Source organism: Nesoenas mayeri, assembly GCF_963082525.1.
Source record: "Nesoenas mayeri genome assembly, chromosome: 1".
NCBI classification, from domain to species: Eukaryota; Metazoa; Chordata; class Aves; order Columbiformes; family Columbidae; genus Nesoenas; species Nesoenas mayeri.
Genome location: NC_137541.1, coordinates 113,067,588 through 113,093,622, shown reverse-complemented (window position 1 = coordinate 113,093,622; position 26,035 = coordinate 113,067,588). Strand labels below are relative to the sequence as shown.

Genomic DNA, 26,035 nt, shown 5'->3' with positions numbered 1-26,035 from the left:
ATTGAACTGGTTTTATTAGTCAACATTATTATTATACAATTTATAGTTAGTAGATTTTATAGTTTCATTAGGTTTCTATAAAAGTGTAATCTGCTTAGGTATTTGTACCATTTCTAGAAGGCTGAGCCTTTTTAATTTTTATTAAAATGTCATGGAAAAATTTTAGTATTATTATTTTTCAGTACTTCAAATTAATTGCAAAGGTAAAATGAGACACTTCCTAACTGTTCAAATACAAAGGCTGGATTTGTCTTTGGGTATTTGGATACCCTAAGTAGGTATTTTTATTATCTTTGAAGTAGATTATGTTGGGATTGCATAAGTTTTTATCTGATAAATAGGCGTTAGAAGAACCGTGGAGTTTTATAAGGTTATATTGTTGCCATCCCCAGACATAACCATCTTACATTTTAAGTCCCTGAAAAGTTGCTATATCTACAAGTTCAGAAAAACTACTAGAAACTTCAATTTAAATAAATCATGCTCTAGTGTTGAGACTGCCCTCAGTAGATTCCTGTTTCAACAAGGTCCTGTATACCAACAGTTGTCACTAGTGAATTTCATGGTAAAAATAGACATGTGCATTATAAAGAACAACCCTTTAGCTCAGGACTGATTGAATCTGTCTGGGGATTAGAAAATGACTCAGCTTTCTGGTTTTGTCAGTTCCCTGACTTCTCAAATCTTTCACACTGTGTGTGAGACTCCCACTTCCAAGGTGCCCTCCACTCCTGCACTGGCAGAGCTTTGCTGATTCTGGTTTTGTTCTCTCAAACACCCACTAATCAAGACTTACAGAGGAATGCATTTATTGTCGTATGGCTGATAGACAGGATTGAACCTGGGGGAAGCAAGCTTCGTTATATGGTCTGATCCATGAGTGCTGTGCCTCCTCTTCCTTGATAGAGTGCTGGGTCATAAAAATTTGAGAGGTCTGAATTCCAGGGATTACTCTAACAATTTGATGTACTTCACAGTCCTTGAGAACTGCTTTATAGTCTAGCTTTTTGAAGCAGATGATAATCACACATGAAAGTCAGAAAAAGGAGGATTCTTATAAATACGTTGGCTCAATGGATATGGCCATGAAGGAATTAAAACTATTAAATATGTTAGGGTAAGGAATTTATGCCTTAAACACAAATTAGTCTGTGAATTCCTTTCCTTTTGCCTATAGCCACATTGCACGCATTATTTTTTTTTTAATTTTCAAATAAAAGTAAAATGTTTTACCAAAGAGATTTAAAATGCATGACCTAATCTTCAGCAAGTGCTTGTTCTTCACACTTAAGTGAATTACTCTACTTGAAAAAGCAGCAGAAAAATTGATACAGTGAAATTCAACATTGTAATACAGCCAAGGTTTCAATTGTGACAAGGCATATGTGGTTATCCACATGATTTTTTAAGACTGTGACTATTATACTATACATGTACTAATCACTAGAAAACACTCTGCTGAAATATTGAGGACACAATCCCAGACTCTTTTGCTCACATTCTTCCATTGGTTTGAAGCTAGTTGTAGACACCTAAAAAATGTGTCAGGCAGGATGTGATTGTAGATACCTTGGCTATTGGAGGGATGGGAAGAGGTTTTCTTTCATGTTATATTTAAGCAATGCAGAATCCAGTAATGTTAAACTGTGGTTAACTATTGAGAGTTAAAAATGTACATTTGCTTGTTGATACACTAATATAAAGCTGGAGATAGGTAACAGAAATTATGAAATTATGAAAAGGAATTTAATATTGCCCTGTATGTGGCTTTACATTTTAGTACCAACACTTCTTTAGGTCCTTCTCTTTCCATCTTTGTGTCTGACAGGAGCTGGACTGGTTTTGTTAGCAAACTATATCAAGGTAGGGATTCTGTCTTTCATGGGAAATGGGGAGAAAGCAAGAGGAGACACTAAAACCCACCAAGAGGGTGTTACTAAGGTTTTACAGTACCTTATGATTTTTTTCCTTTTTTTTTTTTGTGATGGAGGTTACGCTTACAGTGATTATGCTGTAAACCATCATCTAAAGAGTGAATATCTCTAGACTTTCCATTGCACTTCTCTGTGCGCCATGAGGAGAGAAGGAAAAATTGATTAGATCTATTTAGTGAAACCCAGGAAATTGTGGGAGGGTCAGAGACATGTGAAGAGGTTTAGGAATTTGGCTAGATTAGGGATTTGTACAGATTTGAAAGAAGTTTCTTCACTTTTAGCATTTTACTATTTCTCAGTAAAAGTTTTTCCTCAGTTTCACTGCAGCATACAACTGGAACTGGGTACCAAAGCTAGAAAGGCAAGAAAGCTTTTTCCTCAGACATTCAGGAATCATAAACTGCCTCTTTCACTCCGTTTCCTGGTTTCTGCCATAAGTGAAACAAAGGTGCTGCCTTTGTTTCCTCACCTTGAGTCATCTGAGCAGGTTCATCCTATGTTATTAGTAATATAGGAGTGCCAAGCTGAAGATGATATGGAGTTGTTTAATGAAAAAATGTGTCATTTTTATTATTTTTATAATTTTTTCAAAATTAAGATATTTTTAAAATGTTAATACGAAGTACAAAATCTTACCCAGTTGCTATTTGAAATTTCCAGGCTATTGGTATGTAAATGTGCTATACTGATATCTGTAAGTCTACTGCATAAACTCAACAAATGCTTTCTCAAGCTAAATTCTCAGCCTGAAGTATTGCATGAAGAGTTCGGACGTGTGAGTAACAGTAAACTATTTTTGAGAAAGAAATGGAAATCTGCCCAATATGTTTATATTAGCATATGTATGCTAAGGTAACAAAATAAGTTTAAATTACTTAGTATTGACAGAAAAAGGAATTTCTCATAGTTGGTTAGATATGCACATTAATCAGTCAGTGGGACTCCAAACACACAGCATTTTCTGAATTTGGAACAGGTTTTCTAACAAGTATGCTTTAATTATAGGCATTTCAAGAAGATTTGGAACAGGAACAAGTCAAGGTGAATTCTCTAACCCATATGGTAGTGGTGGTGGATGAAAACAGTGGAGACAAAGCTACTGCTGCACTGGAAGAGCAGCTTCAGGTAATGACTAAACTTCTGTCAGAGAAAAAGCTGTTGGTGGCATTAAGTGTTCATAAGGTTGAGGAGCTATTAGTAGCATTGGGTGTATTTCAGGAGATATTTCTGAGGATGATCTTAAATATTTCTGTAGGACGTGACATCTAGAGATGGATAAGTGCATGTATTTTGCAGAAAGATTAAATATCTGAGAACAACCTTGTTTGTTTTGTGATTCCTTCAGCATCAACATATTTTATATATCCAAGAACAAGTCTTTTTCTTTATTTTATTACTCCTGACAGAAGTAACATGATTCTCTGTTGTAGTTAAGGAGATGGATATTATATATAAGATTCTACACAATTCAATAGTGTGAGTTATTGAGATTGGGGTATTCTGATGGGAAACTTTCAGGATACGGTACGTTTTGGTGTTGTAGTAAACACACACAGTGCCATTATCCACTGACAAGTACTTAAAAGCACATTCGTTTTAGGTAATGCCCAGTCTGTGTGTCATTTAATGACAGTACTGGTCCCACAAAATTGAAACAGGACTTTTTAAAAGCAAGCAAAACCAAAGAGTGAATGTGTACAGGGTTGTATTTTTGTGGACAAATAAAGGTTATCAAGAAATATTAAGAACATGCTGTTTTTTCTAAAATACTTTTCAAGGGAAAGCAATCACTTCTTTTCCATTAGTTTCTCATGGACGTGTTTTCTAGGAAATGAAGGGAATCATCTCAGTCTGTCCTTAGTTTCATTTTTCTGTTTCAGTGTACATCGTCTTCAGTATTCATGTTATTTACAACGGTTTATCATTTAGTATTCTTAAGACAAGGCTTCCTAGAGTAATGAACTTTGGAGAAGCTAGCAGCAATATCCTTGCAATCCAAACCTGCTCTAAATTGCATTTTGACCTAAAGCCTAAACAATCAACAGTCAAAAACTTCCATATATTCTCTTTTCTAAATACAATTTCTTGAGTGTCTTAAAAGAATGACATATTAGAGATATGTTTGTCATAAAGCTAGCAGCCAAGATGTTCTAAAGATATGCCAAATATTAGCTTTTCTTATGAGAAAGTTTAGTATTTTACTCTTATCTTCAAAAAGTTGCTCTTATTGTATTATTCATATTGCAATGTTCTTACCATAACTTCTGAATGAACTTAAATGGATAATTAGTGTTGAGATACATTGATTGAAATCAAGAAGGATACTCCTGTGTTGGTGATCAGATCTCCATGGTCACTGCTTCATATGTGTGACAGTACTATGACCAGGATTCCTTCTATCTTTCTTTTTCAGAAAGAAGAAAGTACTTTAATTTTGCTTCATTGCTCAAGAAAATAAAATGGTTTCTGGTTTTTGAATCATTAAAGCCCAAAGTTTCTCTAGAGAATACATTCAGATGGAAGATATAGTGGCAGCACAGACAGATATCTGTGCACTATCTTAAATCTAGCTAATTATGGTACCAATACCAGTAAATCAGTAATTAGTTTGGAATTTAGGGAAGGAAGTACATGTTTCGCTAATATACTGAGCACTACCACTTCAACAATAAGTCTCAGTTTACTGCAACTTCTTAGACACTCAGGGAGCACAACCCAGCCAAAGTAACAATGCAGTCTCTACTGATCTGTCAATTATTACTTCCTTTTAGAGTCACCTTAAGTGTCAGAAACATGGTGTACATGCTCAAGACAGTATTAACCTTCTAGAAGTTCTTGCCAGCTCCCTGTATTCTGTTCAGTGGAATAAAGCAGATCCCTTGCAAGCACATCATTCCATAAGCTAAACTAAACTAGGAAAATATCTTGAATGGAAGAGGAACTAAAGTGAAATTAAATACAAATGTGAATGGGAAAAGGTTCAAACAGGATATTACTCTGTGATGGCAAACAGTATGTTCTTGCAAAGTAGCCTATGGTAAAGTATGTCAAAAAAAGGGAAAATTATTAACGATATTTGATATTTACTGCACTTCGTGAATTAGAATAGGTACAACTGAGATTTTTTTAATGATGTGAAAATAGTGAAAGACATTTAATCTTTAATCTTCAGAAAGGTATCTGAACAATTAAGAGCACATCAGGCAATACAGCTGCATCACCCTACTATGACACTGGTTGTAGAGGTACCATTTGTATCTTGCACAACTTCTGTGGCTGGCCCATGTTGGAATCCAACCTGAAATAGAACTCCAACATTACTGCAATATGTTTACCTCATTAAAGAAACATAAATAATGACAAGTGTAAAAGGAACATAATGGAAATATGCCATTTATAACTGTACTAGTGGAGAAGGTGCCTTTTATTGTGATAAAGCATGACCAATTATTACTATCGTTGAGAAAGCACATTTCTTGAAAGATTCCAGTAGGGCAAATGCTGAGGCAGTGTAGCCTGCAGTACTGAGCAGAGCGTAGGGTAGCGTTGAACAGTCCAGCTGCTGTTCAGTCCCCTCATTGAATTACACTGTCTTAGACAATATCTGAAAGAAAAGTTTCATAATCTCATTGCTCTGGAAGTCAAACAATATGTACCAGCATTACAGATATTAATAAAAACAAAATACAGATTTAAAGCTATGGAGTTTAGGGTGTTAGGGGTTGTCCTAGTTTTGACTTGGGATAGAGTTAATTTTCTTCTTAGTAGCTGATATAGTGCTGTGCTTTGGATTTAATATGAGAATAATGTTGATAACATTGATGTTTTAGGTGTTGTTAGCAGTCAAGGACTTTTCAGCTCCTCATACTATGCCAGATACACAAGTCTGAAGGGGGCTGGGAACAACCAGGACAGCTGACCCAAACTGGCCAAAAGGATATTCAATATCATATGATCAGTGTATATTTTGGGGGAAGCTGGCTGGGAGAACTGCTACTCAGCAGCTGTTTGGGTATTCGCTGATGGGTGGTTGGCAACTGCATTGTGCATCACTTGTTTTATATATTCCTTTATTATTATTACCATATTTGTAGTTTATTATTGTTTTCCCTTAATGTCCTATTAAACTGTCTTAATCTTAACCCACAAGTTTTACCTTTTTTCCAGTTCTCTCCCTCATCCCAGTGGCCTGGGAGGAGAGTGAGTGAACAGCTGTGTGTGGTATTTAGCTGCTTGTCAGGTTAAACTGCAACAGGGATGTATGCAATCTTTCCTACTTTTACGCTCAGGAGAACTGAGTTACCATAGTCCACTTACTATCCTAATAAAATGTTACATCTCCCTTTTTTTGAGTGTACGGAAAGATTGTTTGGATTTCTATTTTTTTTTTTTTTTTCATGTCATTTGCAAACAAAATGAGAGCACAGGAGATAGGATGTATTAGTAGGCATGACCACTAGAGAATTTGACAAAAAGCACAATGGAGCAAAGTCAAAGCTTGATTATGTATCTGCCAATCTGACTTTTTTAAAAGGAGAACAAAACAAGAGCATACACTGTCAGACAAAAGAGCTTAATAAGACTACCTGAGTGAGACGCTGGTCAGGATCTGATTTGGAGGAAAGTGAACAGTTATTAATGTATAACACTCAAGGATGCATTTTCCAAGCAGCTGCAATTCAGTTATGTCTTTCTTTTTGAAAACGATTGAGATGGTTGATTCCTGAAATATTTTCATATGTGTAGATGTACATCTATATAGTGCATATATTTATCCATGCATCTGCAGAAAACAATGTTAGAAGCCATAGAAAGGTCATTTACAGATTTTAAAACTCTCAACAGGGTGACAAGAATCAACTGTCTTCAGATGAACATTGTAGAAGCTCTTAAGATTTAGTTAATGGCATAGAAGCCAATAGTGTCCCCTGAAACATTATCTGCAGAAAAGTTAACCTTGCTTGAGACAATAAAAGTAACTGCAATTACAGTACTTCTTTTACAAATAGCAGTTTTCCTGAGATAGTCTGAGTGATTACATCACTCAGATTACATCTGCATTTAGTGCTACAAAATCAGACAACTTAACACTAGCAAATCTGTTCAAGTAGTCTGACTTGTTTCTCAGAAAAGTATGGGAAATTATCTTCAGACCAGGGAAATAACATACAGAAGCCATGAAGGCAGGGAGTTTTTTTCTCTAATTATACCCAGCAGACAAGAGGTCCCATAAGGACTCTTGTGGGCTATCTCAAATTAGAGTGCTCCCCAGGCTTCAGGTCAGAGTCTGTGCTGGAAAGAGATCTGCATTAAATGTGTTAACTCTTCTTGATGGCCTTTTTCCCCTGCTGAGGGAAAGGAGCTAAAACTGTAATTTACACTGTCTATTATATATTCATATTATTCAGGGTACTGTCCTTTGATTGAAGATGATGTATTTTTGTAAGAGTACATCAAAATAACTGAAGAATGTTAAAGAACTACACATGCTGCTTATTGCTATGTGGGAGAAATTCTGTGAATGTGCTACCTATTTTTTTGTTGCATGTAGACAAACCATATTTCCACTAATTCTCATTTCTTTAAGGAGAGGACAGACTTCCTTTATTAGAAAAGCATCTGTCAAACAAACTCTTCTATTAGTTGCAGACTTGAGGCACATTATTTCACTTTTTATACTTTCACTCTAGGGTTCCCAAGAGTTGTGTTGATTTTACTTTTCTTCTTCTATTCTCATGTTTTCTTACTTTGACCTTTTTACAGACGAGGAATATTTTATGTTCTGCTTTTTGTACTCATAAAGAATATTCTTTCAGAACACTCTCAATAGTGAAAAAACAAAACAAAACCCAAAAAACAACAAACTTTTACATGCAGACTTCTCTGAAAATTCCAACTGGGGCTGTAAAAAGAGGCATTTTACTTTTTACTTTGAATTCAGTTGCAAACTTTGTGTCTTCAATCTATTGAACCAAAGAATATATCTTAGTGTCATGGTTGTTATGATTTCTCATGGGAAATAACAGGTTTAAGGGAGGTCACAGTATCAATCCTTTCATCAGTACAGTTATTTAATAATTTGTTTTATTAAAATAAAATGTCCTGTCAAACAATTTAGACCAAAAAAAAGGTAGGTTTGTGGCTCTCTGGTATCATATGCTGAAAACAGTATTTTTTAACTGATGTAGCAAAACTGCTGTAGTATGAAAATCACAATTTTTTCTTACAGGAAATCCCAAGCCAGATATTTGATCTTGTACTCTTGAGGTTTTGGTGTTTTCTAGATGAGCAAACAAAAAGTATTTTTCAAGGTATATCACAACGTTAAAGGAAAGTTGACGAAGATGTTACTGCTGATGTTGAGAACAAAATGTATTTCTTTGCTAGGACTGTTAAAGAAAAAGTCAGCTACTTGAATGCGAGATATTTAAAAATTACTCAGGTGTAAGAGTTTTTATAAAATACTTTTTATAAAGAAAAAAATTTTTGCTTTATTTATAAAACATCAAAAGAATGCTGATACAGAAGTCTTATGTAAAAAGTAGCATAGACGTAAAAATAAGGAACTAGCTTGAGGCTTAGTCTATGTTTAGCATAAATTTAAACAATCAAATACAATATGCTGACACATATGGAGAAATTAAGTAACTGAGAACATATGTGACAGTACACCTATGTGTGTGTCAGTTACTATTGCAGTCATAGAAATCAACAAAAATCATGTTTTTTTTACCAAGGACTAGTACATTCATTATGTGTAGTTACTTGATTTATGGGTGGTTATGTATGGTATGTATACATATGGAACCGTGCTGAATTGCAGTTAGTGGTAGAAAAGGAGCCAGGTAATTTTAGGTTTAATGATCCTGAGACTGACTCTATCGCTCACATGAGGCTGAACTTTGTAGATATTCCTCCCCCAAGTATCTAATATGGTACTATATTGTATGAGGTGGTATATCTGAAATTTATTTCAGTTTACTTTGTATTCTAATAGAGAATATTTAGGGTTTCTCATTGAAAAGTTCAGAAAAATAGTATTTATATTCTATAACCAGTATTTGGGCAGTGATTCAGAAAAGAAAAAAAAAAAAAGTCTGATCTGTTCAAATATTATTTTTCAGTTTATTTCAAATAGGTTCTCCATCCCATATAATTAATTGATGATTGATTATTTAATAATAAATAGATAATGATTATTAAATTAGTACTAGATAGTTTGATATTTGTGTAGATTAATGTCTGTTTTCTACAATGCAAAGTTGTCCTCTGCATCCATGCATATATATATATATATATGTATGTATCTATGTATCTATTGTATAATTTCATTTGCAAGGTGGAAATGTAAGATCTTGCATAACTCATGGTGTTGCACACCTTAAACATTAAATTTTCTTCACAAAAATGTAGTCTATGAAAGTCCAGTCATTCTTTCTTGGAGGTCCTGTTTGAACAAAATGTTTTTTCTTGTTGAAGACCTTGTATTTGACTTGCATGAGAATTCAAACCATTGGGCAGGTGAAAACTAGTGGTTAAAGTTGCGCAGTGTAATTTGTTCTGATCTACACCTGCATTACCAGTGGAGAGTCATCTGGCCATGAAAACATTTTTCTAAAATCATTAATCTAAATCAGAGGTGCCCAAACCTTTGCTTTTGAATGATTTATGAATCCTTCAGTAAAAACTGCAAATGTATTTTAAAATGCAATACATAATTAGTATCCATAAACTTTACTGTAAATCAGGCATCAAAACAACCAAATGTGATTCACCTCACCATCTGTATATATATATAATTTTACAAATTAATAGATTTTTCTCCTGTGATAGTGGGCAAATAAGGAAAATGAAGACAACCTGAGAGAGTTGGGGCTGTTCTTCCTGGAAGGGAGAAGGCTCCAGAGAGACCTTATAGCAGCCTTCCAGTACCTAAGGGATCCTACAAGAAAGCTGGAAAGAGGCTTTTTGCAAGGTCATATAGCATTAGCACAAGTGATAATGGCTTTAAACTGAAAGAGTGTGGTTGTAGATTAGATATTAATAGAAGGAAGAAATTCTTCACCATAAGGGTGGGAACGCACTGGCACAGGCTGGCCAGAGAAGCTGTGGATGCTCCCTCCCTGGAAGTGTTCAAGGCCAGGCTGGATGAGGCTTTGAGCAACCTGGTCTAGTGGAAGGTGTCCCTGCCCATGGCAGGGGGGTGAGAACTAGATGATCTTTAAGGTCCCTTCGAACCCAAACCATTCTGTGATTCTATGATACTGAGGCTTGGACCTTGTTAAATAACAAAAAGCCCCTTCTTATGACTTCATTTAATAATGAACCGGATTTTTCACTAGTTAACTAGTAATAACAACTCAAAACGAATACTTTTGTTCATTACAGTGTATTGTATTTGAGCTGTTTAAGAATTTGCATGTTCCGTAAATTAGTATTAATATGCTACTTGATTGGAGATAGATATAGTTACAGATAGTTTTCATTTTTAGGATTTGAGCCAATATCTGATATAACTCAATGACATGACAACTACCTGTTTAATCTGAAAGATTTATTATGGTTTTAGTGTTCACTAAATTGAAAATGTGGTATCTGCTCATTTTTTAATTTGACATGAAGTTGGTAAAGGCACAAATTCAAATGGCATCCTGAAATTTTACCTTTCATTTCCTTGGCAGTGGAAAGTAAAAGTCTGTCCTTCCTGATAGAAAATACAGTTAGAATTTTAATCCCTTGGGTTTAAAAATCCACTATTTAGATGCTGCATTTTTGCTAAAATTAAATTATAATCCCTATGAAAAATATATAAATATGAAAATTTATAATAATAGAATATCTCAAGTTGGAAGGGACTGATAAGGATCATCGAGTAAATTAATAAATATGAGAAAAGTAGGAAACTTTTTTTCCTTTTGTCAAGACATGCTTTTGAAATAGATAAAAAAATTAAAAATGCAGCAGTATACAATATCTTGCAGATAATAGAGTTGTAGAGTTGTTTTGTTGTTTTTGTTTTTTTTTCTGGGGGGGAGAAGCTGAATAATTTACTTATGATGCTCAGGGATAATTAATAATTGTAAATTGTTGCAATAAAAGCTTTATATCATGTTACAGCGTCACAGCAGTATTAAGTCTTATGCTCTGTCTTAGGCATTTTTCAATAAAGACTACTAGGAAATTAAAATAAAATAATAATCCTTTATTTCAATTAAAAAAAAAAAGGAAACAGAACAAGGTAGTGTTTTGTGTAATTTTTAAACATATGTAATAGCAAATTCTACAAATATCTGGGAAACCTCAATAGGATTTGTTCTGGTGTGTTACTCTTTGGCTTTGATCACATGTTTAGGCCACTACAATTATATTGCAAGTAGTTACAGTTTGGGCATTGTAAAGTTTTGAAACTGAGTTTGTTTTGAGAGCATAGTGCCAGAGACTTCATGGTAAAATAATGTGTCTGTAGATTACTGCTAATTTGGGTTTTTGGGGTTTTTTTGGTTTTTTTTGTTTGTTTATTTGTTTTTTTTTTTGTTTTTTTTGCTTTTTGTTTTTTTTGTTTTGTTTTGTTTTTTGTTTGTTGGTTTTATTTCTTTGTTTGTCTCTATTGCTTTTCCTCTTCTCTCCATGTTTATGCTGTTTCAAATGGTGATAAGATCCATTTCACTTTGACATGCAACATATTTTAAGGGCTGTTAAAAGTGAATTATGAAAGTGTTTTCACAAAAATTTGTATTGCTTTGGGAAAGTCAGACTGTCTATTAACAAATGCAAACCTCTGTTGTATGTTGCTTTCTTTCTAGCACTTTGGAAAACGGTGGGCAGCCATCTGCAGATGGACAGAAGACCGATGGGTCCTTCTGCAAGATATTCTTCGTAAATGGCAACACTTTGCAGAAGAGCAGGTGAGTAGTTTTAGCAGTTATAAATTGGAACATTCCTTTAAAAAATTGCACTGGGAAAGGCCTAACTTTTCATTCTCTTCTCTCCAATTTTCTTTCAGTGCCTTTTTGATGCATGGCTTACTGAGAAAGAGGATGCTGTGAGCAAAATTCATACAACAGGCTTTAAAGATCAAAATGAAATGCTGATCAATCTACGCAAAATAACTGTATGTATTTTTCATTCTCCTATTTTATGTTCAGCTTTCTTACTCATGCATCTGAGTGCAAGTGGCTTTATCTCTATACATATATACTGAAAGTTTCTTTGTTCATACTATTGATGTATATATTATGTGTGAGACTGCGTATATATGCATAGGAGTAAGTACTTTTCATACAGCAAAACCTGTTATGCATTCCTTGAACTTGAAAAAGCCAAAGACTCAAAAGTTGTGAGAAGCTGACATTAGTACTACTTTACAACTATAGCTGAACTGCATTTTGGGAATCTAGTTACATACATAAAATGTGCCCTTTTCAACATCTCTGCTACATCACTCTTCTGAAAATACTCTGCTATACATCCCCTTTATGGAGGGACTGTAGGTCTGACTGCCTGTAGAGGTGGAAAATTTGTCACAGCCTAGACGTGCAAATGGTTTTGTAGCCTTAGGATGTTTGTAGAGAAAATGATATGGTATGGTATGTGCTGTTTTTATATGTGACAATGACTGTTTATGCATTTCGAGGAAAGAAAAATTAATGTCCGTGCTTTTGATAAATTTTGTTGCTGTAAATAGGATCTTCATTGTTAATCAAAATTCTTGTCAGGGAATCTCTTCCACTCTTGGACTGATTTTTAGAAACAGGGAAAAACGGGATCATAGTGTCCTAACCCTGCTGTGCAGATCATGCCTGCCTTTTGGTTTGTGTTGTTCTGGACATAGAGATATGTTTGGATGCAGTAAAGGAGAAGCTGTGGTACAAAATCACCTTGATAATTAGGCCAGCTATTCCAGAATTGTAAAGGTGAGTCTGTCAGGCAATTGACATATGATCTTTTACTAATACAAAAATGTTTATATTCTTAAGAATGTTATAGCTCACACCCTCAGTTGTCTAATTGTTTCCATCAGGAATTTTAGGTTTGATATCATGATATGGCATAAGAGCCTCCAGCCTGTTTTTCCTGTCTGTCTTATAGGCACAATGTGGCAATATTTAGCCAGGTCTCAGTCTCTTAAGCCTGAAGGAAATTTCTGAAGGTATTTTATTAAACCATTTAGCATTATGACTATTCATTTGAAATTCTACAACCCTCCTACAAGGCCCTGTGCCTTCTAAAGTGCCTGAAGTGAAACAGGTCTGTTGAGATGCTGTTCACAGTATGAAAAACATGTCAATTCTTACATATATTATTCATTACCTCACATAGTAGCAAAGAGAAAGTGAAATAAGAAATACTAGCTGGTAGTTTTCATGCAAATTTGTATTTCAGGATACTTCTGAAGGAAGCAGGATTTAACTACCACTCACTGATGCAGAAATACATCAGTGTTTTCTCCACAGTGCTTTTACCTCCTGTTTCTCAAGTAGGAGGAAATACGCTGTCAATTTTAGTTACAACAATATTTATGATAATAAGCACTACTATTGCTTAAAAGTAAGTTTTCATTTGCCAAAATTTGTTAAAATGGTAGCCAGCATGCATGTGTTTTCAGACAGTAATAAAGATTTTGAGTAATCAAAAAGACTGGAATTGTTCATGAACCAAAATCTTTATACATGGATTGCTGGAAGATTTTTGCAGCCCCAGTTTTGATTATTTGACTTAGTATAAACAAACATGACTTTCCACAAAATTTAATCCTTTGTAATGATTTGACTGCAGGGTCACCATTATTAACAAATATTAGTTTTCTTTATATTCTTTCTCAGATGTGATTCTCCCAAACAAGGAGAAGGAGGCAAGTTAAAGCACAGGGTCACGGTCTCTTTCAGACATCCACCTGCTCTGGTGTGGGGTCCTTCATGGGCTGCAGGTGAATCTCTGCCCCACTGTGGACCTCCATGGGCTGCAGGGGGACAGCTGGTCTCACTGTGGTCTGCACCACGGGCTGCAGAGAGATCTCAGCTCCTAGAGCACCTCTTGCCCCTGCTTCTTCACTGACTGACTGACTGACTGACTGACACTGACTGACTTCACTGACTGTCTGCAAGGCTGTTTCTCACATTATGCTCACTCCTTTCTTACAGCTGCTGTGCAGCATTTTTTTACCTTTTCTTAATGATATTATCACAGGGGCAACAACGGAGTCACTGAAGGGCTCAGTTTTGGCCAGTGGTGGGTCTGTTTTGGAGCCATCTGGAGCTGGTTCTATCTGATATAGGGGCAGCCTCTGGTGTCTTCTCACAGAAGCCAGTTTTGCATGCCCCAGGTGCCGAAATCTTTCCATGTAAACCCAATGCAGATGTTGTCCCCCTTTTTCCCACAGTTTTAGCACTTGCATTTTCATTATGATTAAAACAAATGCGTAAAATATATTTTTGTTCAGTGTAGTTCACACAGTTCTAATGGTGTGTTAAAATGAATATCAAATCAGTTAGACTTTTTTCTTAATTTATACACTGTACCCATAATATCTATTGGCAAGAATTTTTGTTTAAATAAAACTGTTTTTATCAAGAAATGTGTGTGTTTTAATAATCTCAAATGGCTTGTTTCAGAAGATTCATTTAGTATTTGTACGTGAAAATTGATCTTCTTTGTCATTAACGCTCTTTTGGGAGCTACTTAGTCTAAAGGTCAGAAAAACTGTTTAGGCTTTACTGCTTTGTGCATGTATTAATACTGGCTTTTTTTTTTTTTTTTTCCTGATGTTGGTGGGTAGTTTCTCTAGTTCTAAAAATATTTCCTTAAAATAACTGTTGCTTTCTAAAAAAAAAAAAATCTACATATCATTTATTCACTGTCACTATAATTGTATCTGAATTCTTACCCAAAGCAAAGGGTGCATGACAGAGAGCATGGACTAAGCTGGAGGATGTGATGCACTGAAAATGTACACATAAGTGGACAAACTGAGGTGAAATTTTACTGCCATTTATGGCTCAGGCTTGATAGGTTGTTTTCATGTCCTGTGCCTAAATTTTGCAGCCTATAAAATGGAGGTGATGGTACTCCTCTTTTTCATAAAACATGTTGAGATATCCTGCAAAGGTATACAATATCTAGGTCTATATATTTATAGTAAGTATTCCATTAATACAGAGTTAAATCTTCTCTTTCTTCACTTAATACAAGTTACTTTACTTATTAGAAGAGATAAATTAGATATTACAGTACTTTTAATGGAACAAATCTTTTAGCAGCCAAACAATTACTTTAAAGCAGATGGTACTGTTTAGAATATTATGATGAGCAAAGTTTTTGTTGATATTTAAGGAATAATGAAAAACAAGAGAACAAAAAACAACTAGTAAAATGCACAGTGCCAACAAATAAGGAAATCACTTTATAGTGTTCAAATATCAGAGTTTACAGTGTGCACTTGATGGAAGTTATGACTGAGTTATTTCATCAGTAATTTCATAAAGCAAATCTTGCAGATTTGTAGATTACATATCTTGTTGCTAGCTCAGTCCTATTTTAGGTCTATTTTGTACTGGAAAAAAAATACAAAACTAGAGCATATTATTGCTTAAATAGCATATTAACAGGCTTTCAGTAAGAAAATGTGAAAACAGAATCCCACAGTATATTTTTACAGGTTAACTGTAGCTATCATAAAAGCGTATTAGGTAGTAGTGAGCACTAACTTTGACATAGAAAGTTTTAGCATCCTTCTTTTCCTAGTGTTTCACTTACTGATTGTGTTCCATGTATCTGAGATTGATGCTGCACTCATTTGTGTATTAGGCAGCTCTTGTCAGCTCTGAAGACTGGAAATAAAACACTGTTGTTCAGTAGTTTCATAGGGTGCCATTTTTGATTATTTGAATTAGTGTTTGCTGTGACTTTCACACGAGCTTTTTCTGACACTGTAGGCAAAAAAAGAAAAAAAAAGTAAAATATAACTATCCTTGAAATTTTAAAATGTAATTTTTTTTTACATGTAATCTGCTCCTTCTGTGAGGTCTGCTACTATGCAAACAGTTTCTTAAAGTGTGTTATCAGCTATTTCTTAGGGACATGTCGACTTAAATTTTGATATTAACTGTATCTAACATAAGTAATTATGATGTTTCAAGCATCATCTGAATGGAAGGGTACTGATTACAAAGATTGAATCTTTTGTTGCCTGAACTGCATTTTAGATGGCAATTTTGGATGACAAGGCTACAGGAAAGTATATGTAGACTAAATTCTGTTGTCTAAATATTTGTTTAATTTTTTCTTTCATGCTTTGGGGATTAGATTGCCATCCTCAGCTTCACAAGGAGTTCAAAATTTGGCTGTGGTTAGCACAGGTTAGGGTATAGAGAATGAATGCTTAAGGTATGAGAATCAATGGAGTAAACCAGTGGAGTCATTAAAAAATAAACACAGGTGAAACCTGGAGCTGTGGATGACTGCTGGATCTGCGAAGAGCCTGCTTCATAGAGAAGTTTGCATTTATAGATCTCAGGATCTATACATCCTATGAGATCCCTTGGCAGTTTACTGCAGTACAAATATGAAGACTGATGATTTCTTCTTTTGCATTAGCATCCATGGGTTCAAGCTGTTGTGTATGAGAGTTTCCAGGCTTCCAGCTGCAGGGCCTTGTCCTGGGCACTTGCAGAGCTCCTGGGGTTGCCAGGGCTTCACCATCCCCTGGGAGGTTACTGCCATGTAATAAGAGCATGCCGAGATCTGAGGAAGATGAGAAATATATGATTCTTCAATAGTGCCAAAACCAAACTTATATTCTTTGATTTTTTTTTCTTTGTTTTTTGTCTGTCTGTTTGTTAGTTTGTTTTAATCCTAGTTTGGGATCAAATATTATTTTTCTAGTAACAGGGGTTTGTTTTTTTTTTTCCCCCCAGTGAGTTTTAATATGCAATATATGACTAAGCACACCAAAACTTTAAAGAAATATTGTTTGGAATTTTGATATAGTTGCTAACATTAGTGTAGTTTTAAGGTCATTAATGTGACACAGCTGTTAGCTTTTTGATTTATGTTGTCACCTGAGGCTTGCTGTGATTGCTAGAGTTGCTCCACCTGGGATGTTATATTGCTTTGTGAAGTGCGATGTGTCCATTCCAGGGTGTCAGCTCTACCAGCAGTTTTTATAGTAACAAGACCATGGAAGTATAGGAGTTTGTATGAAATACACTTATTGATTTTTAGATCTTTATGATGCACTCTTTAGGATTTTTCTTCTAAGTTTGTTGGGGGTTGTTGTTATTTTTGTTTTTTTCTGGTAGGTTGTTTTTGGTGGTGTTTTTCTGTTTTGTTTTTCCTGTGTGAATTACTGTTCCTCCTGCTGTTCCTTTGTTTAACAGATGCTAAAAGGAGATCTAGAAATGAAAAGGCAAATGATGGGTAAGCTGAAGTCGCTCAGCCAAGATCTCCTTGTAGCTGTGAAAAATAGAGCAGTGGCTCAAAAGCTGGAAAGTCGTCTTGAAAATTTTGCCCAGCGCTGGGACAACCTTGTACAGAAGGTGGAGAGCAGTTCTAATCAGGTTTGTTAAAATCATCATTTGGTCAGCTGGAGACAGTCAAAGACTTTGCCTGTTTTTGTTTTTTTTTTCCTCCCTGCATGATTGCTAAAGACATATTTTATTTTTAGGACAGCATAATACAACTGTAATTCAAACTTCAAGATTTTTATTTAACTTTTTAGTTTTTGATCTCTCTTTATAGTGTTGGTCACTTTCTTGAGTTGTTAACTATGTTTTCAGGGATGATACAATCCATAATGAAAATACTTTTTCCAGTTAATTTATTTTTAGCCTATAATAGTTGGCCACTTTGAATGCACTGTTTTTTATGGCTCTGTGGAACAGAACTTGGTCTGAAATTAGTATAAGAACTGTTTGCTAGTTAAAGAGAAATTATTTGTATTTCTTTTCAACTGTGAAAGTGTATATTACTGTTTTATTTCTGCTTATGTTATTCTGATTTACAGATTAAAAAGAAATGTCATAGAAAGAGAACTTTCTTGGAAAAATGAAGAAATCAATCCATACCTGTAGCCATAATGCCAATGAAAACAGAATACAATCCACTATTATTTTGCCCAGCTCCTTTATGTTAACTGTAGTATATTTAAAAAAGAATCTAGGGTTTTAAAGCTTCACATCTTTTTTTAAACAGATAAGAAAATCAGTGTTCTGAAAAACATCATCATTTATTTTTCCTAGCCATCCGTCAGCATCTCTTTCTTATTGGATTTAAACCCAAATCAGCTCACTTTTTTCCATTCCATTATCTCATTTGTACTGAGTTATTTTTGTGCTATCATTGTATTAATAGTAAAATGGAAATGGACTTTAAGAATTTTAATGATAACACAGAGTCGCATATTACTGCATGCACCTCTGTCCTGTTCCTACAGGACCAGAACTCATCGTTCTGGTCAGTTTGATTCAATTTCCTTGACCATGCTGCACTTTCCTGTTGCTACATACTAATGCTTCTACCAACTTATGTTTGAGTAATTAAATGAAAGCTGCTATACTTGCTGTAGTGATCTGAATACCTCTCAGTAACCTTGTTTCCAACTCAGAGCTAAATCTTTTTGTTTGCTCTGTGATACAGTTTCTTGTGTAGCTGAAGTTGGAAAAATCAGTTTGGGAGAACAGGAGAAAATGGGGAAAGGGTACAATTTTGCTTAGGAACAGGAGGCAAAAAAACCAGCTTATGCTACATGGCATTTATAACATTTGAAAATCTGATTTAGCTCTTGTATGTTTGCTGTACAAAGCCTGTTCTTTCAATGGAGAGGAAAATCTGGAGATGCATTTTTAATTTGGGATGGCTAGGGTCACATGATTTGAAGGAGTTAGTACATCATGCCAAAATGTTCGAGAATTATTTAGATTGTTGATCAGTCGTGAAAGCAAATACTAGCTTTGAAAAAGGAACCTTGAATACTGAAAAGGTAGACTGCTCATGAAGTGAGCAATCCTGGGGCTACATCCATACGTGATAAAGCAGCAAAGGTGGGAGGTGCTTTGGATTCTCAAAACAGTGTAAGTGTGTTATCATAGCAGCACACTTCCGTTGATAAGCTTTTCCTCCAAGGAGAAACTGCTTTGCCTGGCACAGAGTTGGGATGTTGTTGTGGGTATATTGCTCTGTGTTCTGGAGACATTTCACATTCAGTGCTGACTGAAGGACCATTTCCTAGGGCACTTTACACAGTTTAAATAAGTCCTCTGTGAAATACTGATTGTGTACTTTTCACCATGTGTTTCTGTCTAGGCAGGGCAGATAGTATTGCTGGGGTTTATACATTTATTCATTACAAAGCTCATTTACACATTTAGAGTGCAAAAGCAAAAATTGCTCTAAAAGAGATGATTACTATCTCTGATCATGAACTGGGGGCAGAGGAGTTGGAAGACGGTGTCAAATACACCATTTTCACAAAAATCTATCAGAAAATTCACATTTTATTCATCAAACATATATATTGACTTCAAAATGAACTTTATTCCATTCATTAATAATTCTTATAGTACTTTCATAATGGCATTTTTGTCATTAGTTATTTCCTCTCCCTCTTACTGAAGTGTCACTAAATGATAAAATTGTTAACAAAATAAGAAATTAAATGGAAAAGACAACCTCAGCCTCAGTTCAAAGCTGATTCTCCAGCTAGGAAGCAGTTATACATCCCAAAGGAAAAGTGCAGAAAGTAGACTGAGTCCTCCCACATTTAACTGAATTCATTGCTGCTGAATTTAAGCATCTAATCAGAACTCATGGCAGAAGCTTCTGCTACAAATGAGTGAATGGCAAGGGTAAGAGAGAGAAACCTCTGAAAAGCAGTTTGTCCTCATCATGAAAATGTCAGCTTTCCTTCGTTGACCACACAATGAAATCAAGGACAAGGACAACTTACTTAGATTAGATGCATAGCTTTTCAAAACTCTAAACTCATCTTTGGTGAGTTCATTATGCTTCACTAAATTGTACTGAATACCTTCTCAAACTAAAGAAAACACCATTCCTCATCTGAACTTCCCCACTCAAATACATACATTTCATCAAAGCACAGATGACAGCTCCAAAAGTGAGTGTTAAGGAAAATTATGAGTTTATCAGGACGAAGGGCACTTCCAAAGACAGTAATAAATGATGGCATTAAAAGTAGGCTGCCATATAAAAGAGAAATAAAATGACATAAAACTACTGAAGTGCTATATGCACATTGTACATATGTTTGCCTGTAAAAGATTAAAAGAAAGATTTAAATTTGTCCACTCTGAAAAGAAATGGGTTTTAATAGGTTTCTAAGATGAGCCTGCTGATGTGAAACTGCAGACAAGCATTGTGTTTTTAAAGTCTTTTAATGCACAGCCTTGTGAGTCACCTTAGCACTTTCCATATGATTTTCTAGTGTGTTAAAGGCGTAGTCTGTACTGTCCCTTCTCAGATTCCTATCTGTTTGTTGGGAACTGAGAGGGATGAGGAAACTATACTGTCATTATTTAGACCTTTTTGAATAGTACATGAAACACCACTTCAGGGATTAGAATTAAAAGGTGTGGGTTGTTTTTGTTTGTTTGTTTGTTTGTTTTTTGTTTGTTTGTTTTTGCTTTGCTTTTTTTCCCAAGGGAATCTAATTAAAACTGCTTCCTTTTTTGTACTTCCTTATATTTTTTAAGGATTATTTTTTTACCTACTGAAGTGTTAACACTCTTTAAATGTGAATCAACTTCATCTTGCAGAGTTATATTACAGTGTAATCCTCAGTACCTTTTAGTTGTACCCAGTCTCTAATTAGAATGATTATGAACTTCAGATTCTCATCTCCATTCTGCATTTGAAGTGTATAATATTTAACCTCCACTCCTATTGATTGAGCATGAAAAATACTTCTTTACTGTTTTGACATGTAAATCATTACCCCCCACAACATCGTGACTTGACTGCTCTGAGCAGACAGTAATTGCACTACAAGCCTTTGAAGCACAGCTCCCAGTAACTGGCAGAAACTGTTACTCCTGTGGTTTATTCTGTTGCACACCTTCTGCACTGTAAACTGTACTCTGATATTGATTGGCAAATGGAAACATGACAAGATGTGACCTCAGGTGTCAGAAACATCATCCTTTCATTGATTTTTTGGGTAAAACTGAATGTAATAAGAATTTTGCAAAAAGAGGAAAGGGAGACTGTACCCAAAACTGAATATAAGGAGGAGTAAGCAATTGTTTGAAGTGTCTTAGCTACGGAGTCAACCCAGAGAAAGATGACATCAGGTGTTATCCTCAAATTTCGCAGAACCCTAGATCTCCAAAGCCTTAATTAGCTTTTCCTTTTTGCACCTCCCCCCTCAAAAACAAACAAACAAACAAAAACAAAAAAAAAAACCCACACACAAAAACAAACAAACAAACAAAAGTAATGCTGTATTAAGTTTTAATAAAGTTATATGAACATTTTTCCTTAATATTGCCATGATTTCTGTAGTTTAAAATACTGAAGCTGACGCTTCTTTTTGAGGGAACTAGAACAAGATAATTAATACATAATATTGTAGTGATTAAAAAGTCAGATGGGTTTTTTTCTCTTCCAAAGAATTTATGTAGTTCATGTGTTAGCAAAGTCCCTGCAGTTCACAAGCAGCTTACTCCAATTGACATAATTAATCCAGAGATTTAAAAAAAAAAATCTGCTCTGAATCTTAATTTTGTAGTCTTCTGAGTAGTCCGTATTCTGCTCTAAAGCATAAACAGCTGGTCATTTCTAGAGGGGGAAGCACAGCATTGAGCTGACTGCTCTAAGGAAGAAAGGCTGCCAAAATTACAGTGGTAATAGCCTTCCCTACTCATCGCTTTCACTAGCAGACTGGACAAAGAACAGGAAGACAGTTTTGTTTTAGGAGACCATGTAAAAGATTTGACAAAATTGGCAGGAATTTGCTTGGGTTTTTTCAGGCCAAGAAGAAGCTGGTTACTAACAGCATCCACCTTTTCTTGTCACTCTATTTTTTCCAATATGAGAAAGCATTGTGGAAAAGGTGTTATAGTTAATTACCTGGTATGCCTCTTCTCCATCATTTATAGAAACAGTAATGTCTTGGTAACTAAGGTAACTCAATTCTCTTACGGGGCTTCTGATGCAAGAACTAACAGATAATTTATATATGTATCTACAGTTTCATGGAATTTTAGATACTGGCATTCCTGTCTCTGAATCAGAAAGTCTTTCTAATTCTTGCACACTGCTGATACGCAAACAAGCAGGGCTCTTCTGATGCATGTCTTTTCCTGCTCCTGGTATAATTTTTTCCTTTTATTTTCCATTTCACTGGCTCTAAACTGTGAGGTGGTCATTGGAACTGTAACTAGAGCATTTTGACAAATGAGCCATCATCTGACAGAACCAGAAAGAGAAGTGACCAATTTCTCATGAGTTAAGGTACTTAAGAACAGATGCCCACCTTTAAGTGAGAAGTTTGTAGTTTGTTGTTATACAGAAACAAATACAAACAGGCAATACGTGTATAACCAGTATCTTTTGACAAATATGAGCAGAAAATATTTCTTATAGTTCCTTTTTTTTTTTTTTTTAATTTTATGCAGCTGAACTATACAAAGGGTTTGTTTTCTTATTACTAGGCGAAGTTAAAAACATTAGATTGGTAGTGTTTACAATGCTACATATTATTCATATCAGCATCTGTTATGTCCCCTTATTGTTAGATTTTAATTATGGAATAAAGCTGATGCAAATCAATTTGCCTTCTGATGGATGTTGTCTAATTTAAGATTTCCTGACAGAAAGCTAACTGCCCTTTTGTGCAAGTAGGTTGTGATGAATTACATTCTAGTTTGAAAATTATTATAAACATAAACATACTAATTGCTATTTAGTGCTGTTACCATGCCTTTATCACTTCTCCAGGAATAAATCTTCAGAATGAAGGCGGAGTAACATATAGCAATAGTAACATTTTAGATATTTGCTATCATTCCATTCCCTTATAAAATCGACTGTTCATTTCTTTTCTTCATTCAGCATGACTTAGAGGGAGCCTTAAGTTCATTCTGTTTAGGATCCTTTCTGATTTTGGTACTGACTTCTGCAGTTATCTTATTCACACAGCATGACTCAGATTAAAGAATTTGATTTGAGTTGTGTATATTGTTATTTTATTCTGAAGGTCAGCCTATGATCAGATGAGAGCAGCTTCTCATTATTTTCTATTGCTACTCCAAAGAGTCTTCACTGAAGTCTTTCAAACAATGTGTGACCTCTGTTTTAATACTTCTCACAGATTTCGCAGGCTGTCACTACCACTCAGACATCACTAACACAGACAACTGTAATGGAAACTGTAACTATGGTGACCACAAGAGAACAAATCCTGGTCAAGCATGCTAAAGAGGAACTCCCACCACCTCCACCTCACAAAAAGAGGCAACTCCTTGTGGATTCAGAAATTAGGAAGAGGTGAGAATCATTAAGAGACAGAGAGAGAATACTGATAGAGTTTGGATGAGAATGCAAAAATAGTCATTTGACTGCAATAGGTTGCTGTATACTCTTTTGAGATTAAAATTGTGTTTCTGTTCTCTATTATGGTACCAATTGGTTATTATATTTCTTTACTCAGGATGAGTTGTGTGTTTTTCTGTGCTTCTTGTCCAACTGTTTTGCAGTAGGGAATGTTAATAATTTTTTAATACCATTATGATAGTAATTACAGTCAGTAGAAGTCCTCATGTATTGCATTGTGGCGGTCCCACTTGACTGTAGTCTTCAAACTTGAAGGACAAGAAGCCTTCCACTGATTCTCAGCTTTTTACATTCTTTAAAAAGAATTTTTAATAGTTAGAATACTAGTAGTGCAGATATTGCCTGGCTCCTAATGTTCTATTTGTAGTCTTTATGGCTTGTGGGTCAGCAGTAGAAATAACAGTTCTGCAGAGGCAGAGTTAATATTTGGTGAAACATGGAGTCTCCTAGTTTTCAGATTTTTTCCTTTGTAACTCAAGTACAAGTGACAAGGAATTTTAGACTAATACTGAACACTTATGAAAGTCACATGAGTTTAAGGAGAATTGACTCAAGTGCTTAATTTCTGAATAAGATGCTATGAAGCTAGACTTCAAACACTCATTGTAATATTTGCTTTGAAAATGTGTTTTGATATTCAGATAAACATGTACATTTCAAGGTAACAGATTCAAGGACTGAAAGGACTGCCAAACTGCATCTGTGTCTCATTTCTATCGAAAATATCTTTGTTTAGTTAGATGTGTTTTCAAAGATACTTAATTTTCTTGTAAAATTGTCTTTAACTTCTTAAGAAGAATGAGATAAACCATGAATAAGAGGAATCTGTCATCTTTTTTAATGGATGGAGTATGACACTGAAAAAAATAGGTATTTAGGGGCATCTTTTATTATACACGGGTGTCTGAAGTGGGATTTATCTTACCCTTACCATTCCAAATGTAAGGTTTCTTGTTTAGCCCCATTATTTAAGAACACTGTGAATGTGGTATAAGAAGACTGATTCACCCCATTCTTGTTAAATTGGATAAATAAGTAACTTCATTAGCTAAATTTGAATGAATTGAATTTAATCTCCAAAGTCCTCATTTTGAATCTGTTTTTGTTTGTTTTCTCGCAAATCCTAAGTTTTCATTAAATAACAGTGAGAGTCATTTTTAGTAATGTGTTCCCAAGCAATCAACATAATGCATAGCAATGACTATCACCAGACTCATAATTCTTGAATTTGTTCAAGAAATTGTTAGATGGCAATGTTTTTATTTAAAAGACATTAGAAATAGTACTCTCATTAATGTTTCAGTAGTAATGTGCAAAGATCTCAGACATGATTGAGGCTGTGTATCTAATATGCAAGAGTAAACCTTTGTTGAGGCATGGTCCCCGCCTTGAAAATATTTACATACTGAATTTTGAAACTGAAAAATTAAGACTGAAAATCCCCCTGAAATTTTAAAGTGTTTCAGTAATTGGTATTTTCACCTTTTTTTTTTCCCCAAAACTGAATGTTTTTGGAATTATCTTACTTCATGTAAATACTAGTAAGTGAAACATGAGTCTGTTGTAGTAAAGAAAAACATTACCTTAGTTAAAACTAAATGAAGTAGTGTGATTTTTTTTAAACCTATCTTTTACAATTCTTCAATAAAGTTTTTGATATAAATAGCTATGCATTGTTGTAAAATTGGAGACCAATTTGCAGCATATGTGTGTTTCTCAGCTGCTAAGTATAAAATATTAGTTTATAATTTCCTTCTTGCTCATATTATTTTAATTTGCTTTAATACTGAAAACAAAATGGGCAAGGTACAACAGACTACAGACTTCTAAGTCATTATGCAAATGAACTACTGGAAGGCAGGAATCAGCTGGATTATAGAAATGGTTTGTGTTCAGAAATACCTCATTTTATACAGATTGAGAGTTATAAATTCTTGATGTGTTTTAGTTGTTGTCTGTCTAAAGCATTACAACTAGCAAGAATATGTATAAATTTGATAGATCCTTATATAGGAAATAAGATATTTCATCAAATGGCAGACTATGATTGCTTGCAGCTATATTATTGGCAGAACTGCTGCCAAATTTACAGGGTGTTAATTTCTTTTTTTTTTTTACTATTGCATACTAGGGGGCTTTGATTTATGTTTTACACTATCTAAGAGATATTCACCATGTAAATTCTGATTAACTTTTGGATAAGAGGCAAGATATGAATCTTGGAACAATCTGTACTTCTTAGCCTTTGTCTGTGATGACTTCAAATAATTGAATTAGTTGTGGTTTCTTACATATGCTTAAAATCAGAGTCCTTTCCATATCTGCACAGACCAGTTCTTTTTATTTTGATCTGATTTGAAATAAAGTTGAATTCTAGCAGGAATGAAGGGAATTCATTGCTTAATACACTTTAATATGGTCTAACTAGCTGGAATATTGTTTTGTGTGCAGGAGTTATTATGTTTGTTTTCATAATGCAATCATGCCATCGTTAGAGCCCTGGTTCAGTACCACTGTTCACTGAATACCTGTGA

The 26,035-nt window shown here is 34.7% G+C and overlaps 1 protein-coding gene across 5 annotated transcripts in view; it reads left to right on the top strand.

Moving 5' to 3' along the window:
- The window catches only part of DMD (dystrophin), a gene marked incomplete at both ends in the record, with an annotated part of 1,256,016 nt that overhangs the window by 484,993 nt on the left and 744,988 nt on the right, over positions 1–26,035 (top strand). For all 5 annotated transcript variants that reach the window (XM_080362523.1, XM_080362521.1, XM_080362520.1 and 2 more), the window contains 5 exons: positions 2,940–3,059; positions 11,738–11,839; positions 11,938–12,045; positions 17,309–17,488; positions 23,260–23,435. In XM_080362523.1, the coding sequence (XP_080218649.1) occupies positions 2,940–3,059; positions 11,738–11,839; positions 11,938–12,045; positions 17,309–17,488; positions 23,260–23,435 (686 nt within the window). The remainder of the gene's footprint in view (positions 1–2,939; positions 3,060–11,737; positions 11,840–11,937; positions 12,046–17,308; positions 17,489–23,259; positions 23,436–26,035) is intronic.